The 9505-nt window shown below is 41.9% G+C and overlaps 1 protein-coding gene across 1 annotated transcript in view; it reads right to left on the bottom strand.

Annotated features, from left to right (window-relative positions):
- LOC107672939 (A disintegrin and metalloproteinase with thrombospondin motifs 20-like) overlaps positions 1-8160 on the bottom strand; it is a 44779-nt gene extending 36619 nt beyond the window's left edge. The window contains exons 1-3 of the mRNA XM_016466317.1: positions 8051-8160; positions 7779-7920; positions 5949-6053 (exon numbers count right to left, since the gene is read on the bottom strand). Coding sequence (XP_016321803.1) covers positions 5949-6053; positions 7779-7920; positions 8051-8160 — 357 coding nt within the window. The remainder of the gene's footprint in view (positions 1-5948; positions 6054-7778; positions 7921-8050) is intronic.
- Positions 8161-9505: the final 1345 nt, after the last annotated feature.

Raw genomic sequence — 9505 nt, 5'->3', positions numbered from 1 at the left:
CGAGACTTGAACCCACAACCTTTGGGTTACGAGTCCGACTCTCTAACCATTAGGCCACAACTTCCCCCAAGACCTGGGACAGTCTTGCGCACTTACTTCAAGTGGCCAAGACCGCAAGTCCAAAACCTGTCAAAAGCAACAGAAACGCGATCTCTCTGTTGTGTGAAGGTGCTGTATGATAAAATGGAAAAAATAAATAAAAATAAAATAAAAATAAAAAGATTATAAAAATCAATGAATTAATAAATAAAAATATGAATCTGTCAGAAGCAGCAGAAAATGTTGTTCTATCTGCTGCTCTGTGAATGTGCGGTGTGTAAAATCAAATCAAATAAAGATAAAATAATTTATGCCACATTTAAATAAATACACAAATAAACAAAATATAATATAATTATAAAAAGAAACAAACTTGTCAGAAGCAGCGGCCCATCTGCTGTGTGAAGGTGCTGTATGGTTAAATGTGCCTGTAATTGTGTGAGCGCAGGAAAACAGCTCTCGTTCTCACCCTCGCTCATTCAGACAAGCTCGTTTGCAAAACACATCACCTCACATGCAGAACTTCTCACAGCTCAGGGTTAAAGGTCACGGCACTCACAGAAGGCTTCCGTTAGCACACGCACATCAAAATCGACTAGTCACTTTCCTAATTCATGTTCCTGGTATTATTCAGAATGATTCATCGGGTAAGTTAATTTGTCATCAATGTCAACAAATAACATTAATACTCACCAACTGTTTGCTCATACTTGGCAATAATATCACAGCCCACTTTTTATGATCCAATCAAATCCTGATTGAGAAAATAAAGTCCAGTCCTATATAACTCCCCACCAAATATTATCTTGCACTTGTAAAAATGGAAATTAAATATTAGAATCAATTATAAAAATTACAAGTAGTAAAAATACAGAAAATAAATGCATTTATAAATAAACAAACACATACATAACATGCACCGGAAACATGCAAGTACGTGATTGCAAACATTTCTAGATTTCATGCCACTGCTTTCTGAAATATGACAGCAACACATCCTAGCATTCATTTGATATTTAATCAACTCTTCTAAACTATAACTTCTCATACAAAGGCTTACCGTGTTTCTCTGTCCTTCTGAAGCACTGCCAAACACCTGGCCAAACCGGGCATTAGCTTTCACGACAACACTAACCTGTTTTTAATTGACTTGGCTGGTTAAAAAAGGTGAAACAAACTTTGAGAACCATTCGGCAAACAGCATGAACGCACCTTTACCTCCATCACTTGGCGATCACAACAACTCATTCGTGGAAATCAGATCCTGGGCCGCCGTTACAGTACTAGACGTCTCGCTGGAAACACATGCAGATTAGCAGGAGAAGTGACAAGTGATCCACACGGAGGAACACCAGCCAACCCGCAGAGCCACGGCCAACAGATTCTCCAGCGTCTACAAGCCTTCAGTCTCTTTCTCTGACTGCCTGAGACCAGGACAGGCTGAAGGTTCTGCTGAGGAGGGTTAGACACACAATAGTGTCAACTGTACCTCCAGACATAAAAGCTTACTGGCAGAGGAACTGAATGCAAGCACAATTATGATTTGACTTCACTTGGAAGCATCTTTATTGGGATATGTCCTGATAAACGGACTGCATTAACTGTTGAGTTCATGGTTTAAGTCGCAACCAGCACCCTGGAAACTTCCCCTACAGCTCCTCTGCTGGAAAGAAAATTTTACCAGTTAATTAAAATCCATGGAGGTTTGCTAGTTGAGCAAGATAAAGGGTTAATTCACCCAAAAATGAAAATTAGCCCATTATTTACTCACCCTCAAACCATCCTAGGCATATATGACTTTCTTCTTTCAGACGAATCCAATCGGAGTTATATTAAAAAGTGTCCTGGCTCCTCCAAGCGTTATAATGGCAGTGAAAGGGTGTCATTTTTCAATAGTCCAAAAGAAGTCCAATAAAGTGCATCCATCCATCATAAAAAGTGCCTCACACGGCTCCGGGGGCTGAATAAAGGCCTCCTGTAGCGAATCAATGCGTTTGTGTATGAAAAATATATCCACATTTAAAACTTTATAAGCAGTAATCTCTAGCTTCCGCTAACTGTCGTACGCTTGTTCATTCCAGCGGATGATGGAGGATGTAGCGTAAGCTCCGGTGAGAAGTGACGAATGCGGAAGCACAGCGGAGAGAGCAAAACAAAACACCGGTCACGAATTAGAAGCACAAAACGAGGATTTGTAAAGAAAAATGTGGGAGGATTTCAATATAAGCCGAGAGGTTTTCCTTTGCTAAAGTAAGGACACTTTGCTTCCTTTGCTCCTGTAAACAAACGTCGGTTCTCGCGAGACTAGCATATTAGCAAGCGCAAGCTAGAGTTTACAGTTTATAAAGTTTTAAATATGGATATTTTTCATACACAAACACATCGATTCGCTTTAGGAGGCCTTTATTCAGCCCCCGGAGCCGTGTGAGGCACTTTTTATGATGGATGGATGTGCTTTATTGGACTTCTTTTGGACTATTGAAAAATAACACCCATTCACTGCCATTATAAAGCTTGGAAGAGCCAGGACACTTTTTAATATAACTCCGATTGGATTCGTCTGAAAGAAGAAAGTCATACACACCTAGGATGACTTATGGGGTAATTTGAATTTTTGGGTGAACTATCCCTTCAGGGTCTAAAACACAAGACATGCTGGTGGTCTTCTGTGCGCCCCCAATCCTTGTGCTTTTGAAACCCTCTCACAAGCACATATTCATGCCGGCAGGGCTCTTCAAAATAGCTTCTGGATGGCAGGCCGGCTCGCCCTGGAGATGACAGGAACTGGATTGACTGCGGCCCATGCCTGGGCTCTCTCTCGAAAGGAGGGAGGGAGGGAGGTGTTGGTATTTATAGATGGCAAGTGATGGGATGCCCTCGTTAGCGCAGGGCTCACTGAGCCGGATGACAGACAGGCCGCTGGGGTCATGTGACCACATTACTCACTCCAGCGCCCTGCAGGACAGTTCGGGAGGAGAGGGAATCGAGGACAGAGAGAGGCCGAGGGAACGAGGAGGAAACCACAAAGAATCAAAGCAATTGCGGTCGTGATCCGAACTCCAGCTCCGTCACGTTGCTCTTCTGCATCTCCGCTAGAGCGCTTGAGTACCAGCGTTTGTGTACACAGTGGTCCATTTACAAGCTCAAACGGAATCAAACGGCCAATGTTTGGAGATAAATGAGAGAGAAGGGAGACAGAGAAAGAGTGATCATTTGAACAAGCCTTCGTGAGGACCTTCCCACATTAAAGAGCTCGAGACAGGCAGGTGACCCGAGACCGAGAGCTGCTTTTCTTTCAACTTCTGCCACTTCAAACGGCCCCATAAGGAGGTGACACCAGGCACTCAGCACCACAAACAAAGGTGCAGGGGCCACGAGGTGTAGAAGCCCAAGAAAAAAAGACCCTTTGTGTCCATGTTTTAGTAAAGAGTCACGCAGTAACTATTCCTCTTGGCATGATATATAACAGCGCTTCTAAATGGGTGGCTCACGATCCAGTTCCGTTCTGAATGAACTAACTATACAATATAAGAGTTTGGACAGCAAAATAAATACAATCAAAAACGAAGAAAGAAACACTTCCCATCTATTCTGCTGAAAACCCATGCAAGTATTTCAGCTCAAACCCATCTGTCACTCGGTAGAAGCTTGTCAAATTACACCGGTGCCAACATACGCTGGTTGACCTTGAATAAAACTAAAATAATAGAAAATACGACCCAGATGACATTAAATATGGGTTCAAAGACATAAATATGGTTTGTTCCAATTAAAGTGTGTTTTTATGAGATGAACCATTGGCAGCCGAGAGTATGAAACCAGCAGAAATAAATCAAACACTCAAACTATTAAAAGTTTTTAAATATACATATATGTCCATTTTGATGACACTTTTTGTATGATACAAAATTTTGGCTCTGTGTTGAATCGCCATCTAATGTAAAATCTGGTTCCTGAAGCCAAACCAGTTGAGAAACGTAAGATAATTCCTCCCCAACTTAATTTTTTCATATAAATTGATGTAGGGATGTTTGGTTGAACTAACACTGCTTTAATAAACCATTACGGTCACTGAAGCAATAATGCTAGCGCATTAATAGATGTGAAGCGCTAGTCAAAGGGGAGGTCTGTTTCGCTAATGAAGCGTAACACTGACATGAACTCTTTCATGCCCTTGTGGTTTTAATCAGATGATGGTGAGAACCACCAACAAACGCTGCTCGCGCTCCTTCCTCCGCAGGCCTTCACGTACCGCACGGCAGTCGCACGGTTAATGAGAACAAGAAAGGTTTCTGCTTTCCCAGCCACTAACCTGATTGCGGTTGTTTTGGTTGGATTAAGATACTGCCAACCTCAGTTAACATTTGATTCACTCAGAAAACCTTGTTCTAGAAGTTTCCCCTGCACTTAAAGGGACAGTTCACCCAAAAATGAAAATTAGCCCACTATTTACTCACCCTCAAGCCATCCTAGGTGTATATGACTTTCTTATTTCAGACCAATACAATTGGAGTTATATTTAAAAAATCCTTGCTTTTCCAAGCGTTATAATGGCAGTGAATGGGTGTTATTTTTCAATAGTCCAAAATAAGTCCAATAAAGCACATCCATCCATCATAAAAAGTGCCTCACACGGCTCCGGGGGCTGAATAAAGGCCTCCTGAAGTGAATTAATGCGTCTGTGTACGAAAAATATCCTTATTTAAAACATTATAAACCGTAATCTCTAGCTTGCGCTTGCTAATATGCTAGTCTCGCGAGAACCGACGTTTGTTTACAGGAGTAAAGGAAGCAAAGTGTCCTTACTTTAGCAAAGGAAAACCAGTCTCCTCTCGGCTTATACTGAAATTCTCCCACATTTTTCTTTACAAATCTTCATTTTGTACTTTAATTCGTGACCGGTGTTTTGTTTTGCTCTCTCCGCTGCACTTCCGCATTCGTCACTTCTCACCGGAGCTTACGCTACATCCTCCTCCATCCGCCGGAATGAACAAGCGTACGACAGTTAGCGGAAGCTAGAGATTACTGCTTATAAAGTTTTAAATATGGATATGTTTCTTACAAAAGCAAATAGATTCGCTACAGGAGGCCTTTATTCAGCCCCCAGAGCCGTGTGAGGCACTTTTTATGATGGATGGATGCGCTTTATTGGACTGCTTTTGGACTATTGAAAAATAACACCCATTCACTGCCATTATAAAGCTTGGAGGAGCCAGGACGTTTTTAAATATAACTCCAATTGGATTCGTCTGAAAGAAGAAAGTCATATACACCTAGGATGACTTGAGGGTGCGTAAATCATAGGCTAATTTTCATTTTTGGGTGAACTATCCCTTTAAAGGGTTAAAAAAAAAGGAAAAACGGACCCCCTCCTTCTGCAGTTCTTCCCTGAGTGTAGCATGTAAACCCAACACTCTCTAAAACTCTGACTAGTGACCCACTCACCTGCGGCGTAAAGAGGTTTGAGGGTCACGGGTTCACAACAAGGTGGGTGGCGTTCGGTTTCAAAGGCTTGATACTTCACCTTGCTTCTCAGCTCTCAAAGATCCAGCAACAATGATCTAAATTTGGCTAATTAGCATAGAAATCAAGAGGTGGGAAAAAAAAAGAAGAGGAGGACTGACGCCAACATCACAACACTTATGAGACACCCGATATATCCGGATCTCGTGAGGAACTGGATGGTTTTCTTTTACAGATTATCTTGTAGCTCTCTTTGTTCCAGATCTTCCCAATCATGTGGGGTTAAATAAATACCCCTAACTGAATTTGACTACGTGTTTAGGCAGCTAATGTCACGGATGAGAAGGGAAACCAGCTACACAAGCTCACATTACCATCCTCATCAGCTTTGACATTTGAGTTTAACGCACGACTGACCGCCAGACAAAAACAGGAACGTGTCTTACCATGCCATAGCCACATTCGGTCCCATCAGCCAGCGGCATGTGCTGCGTACGGCATCCGTTATGTTCGCCCTCCGCACTGGTGCACCAGAGACGCTTGCACTGTTTCTGCAATCGACAAGAGTCGTTTCAGTCAAAACCGGGGAAACGAAAGTACTCGAGAGTTCCCTTGACTTGGGTACAACCCGAAATACAGTTGAGTCACTAGTATGGACAATGGATTAAGATGGTTAGCTAACAGAACCTTGAGACTACTAGGACTCAGCTATGTTTCCATCACCCTGTTTTTAAACGCATTTTGAAGTATCGCATCAGAAACGAGTGATGGAAACGCCCAATTTAGAAACAAAAATCCTTAATTTGTAAAAAAGTTTTTACGCTCGCTTTGACTCGTGCGAAAAAGGGTTAATGCGAATAATGGGAGACCGAAATGCATTTGCGCATAAATTCCTCCATGCGTCTCAAAAACATTATGTGGCTGCGCTATGGCACGGCATAACCTGACTAACCCGCGGACCGAGCTCGTCGCACAGCATCTGAAATGTTGTTATGGTCGTTCTGAAATGCCCGGGCAGAGTCTGTCGTCAAAGTATTTTGTTGTACAGTGTTCCCAAAAAGCAGCATCCGCCTCTGAAAGCAATGAGCGCATTTATTGTGTTTCATCTGCTCACTCGATAATAAAGTAATTTATTATATATGAAAATTAGTGCTGTCAATCGATTTAACAAAATTAACTAATTAATTACACATTTGTTTTCTGAAATTAATCGCGATTAATCCCGCCTAACATTAAAGTTTTTAAAAATACTTTTACATTGCAATAATTTCACATTCAATCTTCAAATTAACGGAGAAACAACAAAGACATTATATTTTAATATTTGTATAATGGCATTGTTTTTATGACAGAAGGCGAGTATCACTGATACCAATACTACTTATGTCTCTATTAAAAACATTTTCCCCTCATATTTATCTATGTGCCCTTCAACAAGTAGGAAATATACAGAAATTGATAAAGTTATCAAACACTAAATTCTAAATTAAATATAGATGAATCCATAAAGCTATAATAAGTGATTGATTTGCTCTTTTTTTCTTTTGTTCTTTGATGAACAGCATTACAGCAGCTGGTTATGATGCTTTAAGAGCTGCTGCTGCTGAACGTGACGCGGATCTGACACGTATCATAGTTTGTCATAACTCTTTACCTGTTCTGACTCTCTTCAGCTCTTAAAGTCTCTATAATGAGCTGACGAGTTGAATCAGGTGTGTTAGACGAGGGAGACACTGCTGCTGCTCCACCACTGCATTTCAGAGACATGTTCTTAAATCTGACGCATATATAACAAATACTTACATGCATGCACAGCTTTAAGGCAGCTTTAAACGCCTTTTTGGTAACTTAATGACTTAACTGAAGACATAACTGCGACATTGCATGCTCGTAGTTTCTTTCGCGCTTTGATATGAAATGATACACGCTACAGCGCCGCCTGGTGCATTTGTGCGTGCAATTGAACGAGCACGCGCTACGAGCGCAGTCGTACGTTATTCGTACATTTTCTGCGATATTCCAAAGCTAAATACACAACTTTGGATGGAAACCCGGCTAGTGACCAGAAGAAGTGATGAACAACAGGAGAACTGAACAGAAACATTGTGGTTCCCTAAAGAGAGTCTGGCATTCCCTTGTTAAATGTCTAAACAGCCTCCCAAAGGATGATGGACCGATGCACAAAGGATCTCTTGTTAACAGGGATGAGACATTATAAGGTGTGACATCACCACCGAGACATTCGGGATCCTCTGTCTAAGCTTTAGATAGCATACCATAAACGGACAGACTTGAGAGCCGGGGCCGAACATGAGTTCGCACTGCCGGTTGGCGTTGTAGAGTTGACCTGGCAGCTGGTTGGGAAGGTTATACGTCCTCCCCGAGGGCTCGTCCAGGAGACATTCACCATAACCAGTGCTGAGAAGACAAAGACAGAGATAGCAACACGCTACATCAAGGAGAGCTCTATCTAGCGATGTATCTAGACTGTAAAGCATGTTCTGTTTTTTTTCCGTCAGTGATATGAATGCAGTCTTTCTGATTTCACCCGGTGCCTGAAGGCCAAGTGTAAGATGGAGAAAGCGGTGGGTGGTCAGCTTTGTTACCTGCTAGTAACTGACTGAATGGACTTAGACCTCGGCCAACACAAAGCTGCATTTCACGCAAGAGAAGACGGTGCTCTTTAACAATGATGGGTCTTCAAGAATCAACTGAGTGGTGCTAAAACCAACGCTTCAGCAAATCAGTCCTCCAGCTCGCACTCGCTCCGGCTACGTCACGACATATATGTCTCACCACACCCTTCATTGAAACACATAAAGGAGCTACGAAAGAGCAGCTGTTTTACGGGCACCGCACTGAATTGTTGGGCTTAACATCTCTGAATGGCTCTTTCAGCCAGAGAGAGCAAAATAAACCTCCTTTCTCCGTTTGCCTGCTCACCTTTCTGCAAGGGAGAATGGAAATCAGGTTCAGAATAGCCGTGCGTTGTGATGTAATTATGCGAGTTGTTGATGTTGCTGGTTCAATTTGTCCTTGGCTTTGAGACTAAACACCTGTGTCAGCTGGTTTAGTCCTCTCATTACCGCCACACACCATACGGTACAAGACATCTTTGTCTTTTAGAGGGGGAAAACGAGCACTACTCGAGGGGCATGTGTCCTTCTGCGGGACTCATTTATCCATCAGAGTAACACTGTATGCTCTCGTCTCTCTGCACCTCACCATCAGCACCTAAGAGTTTGAGTAATGAGCTCATAAAAGCTCACAAAACCCAAAAGCCTTCACAGGAGCACGCTAGTGCAAAGCTCTTAAAGAGCGATAAGATTACAGTAAGCTGAGACCACCAGATCTCCAAGTATCTCACAGCTACGCTCAAGTGAGTGTGCGTGTGTGAATTCAGACTCCATCACATGGTGAAACCACTGGACGATCAGCATCCCAACACTAGTGTTAAAGAGACCATTCCCCCAGAACAGAAACGTGTGAATGCTAAAGAAGATATGTTGATGAATGTTGGGTTCAAACACCATTGGAACCAACTGAAAAAAAAAAAAACTATAATTAGAACTTTTACATTTTATTCATTTTAATTCATGTTGAGTTTTTTTTTTTTTTTGTATTTGAAATAAAGCCTAAATAAAATAAAAACAAATATCGATGAACATGAATATTGAATATAGATGAAAAAAGTAAAAAAATGTTAATGAAAATTACAAATGTTGCCTTAGCAACTAACTAAAATAAATACATTTAAGTTGAAGTATACATACACACTCTCACTCACACACTCTCACTCACTCACTCTCAGACACAGAAACACACACTCACACACTCTCACACACACATTCTCACTCACAGACACACTCACACACACTCTCACTCACTCTCACACACAGACACACACTCACTCTCACACACACACTCACTCACTCACTCACTCTCACACACACTCTCACTCACTCTCACACACAGACACACACTCACTCTCACACACACACTC

The sequence above is a fragment of the Sinocyclocheilus anshuiensis genome, unplaced genomic scaffold, assembly GCF_001515605.1.
Source record: "Sinocyclocheilus anshuiensis isolate Anshui unplaced genomic scaffold, SAMN03320099.WGS_v1.1 scaffold568, whole genome shotgun sequence".
NCBI classification, from domain to species: Eukaryota; Metazoa; Chordata; class Actinopteri; order Cypriniformes; family Cyprinidae; genus Sinocyclocheilus; species Sinocyclocheilus anshuiensis.
The sequence above is the reverse complement of the archived record's forward strand: the minus strand, read 5'-3'. Positions and strand labels throughout refer to the sequence as shown.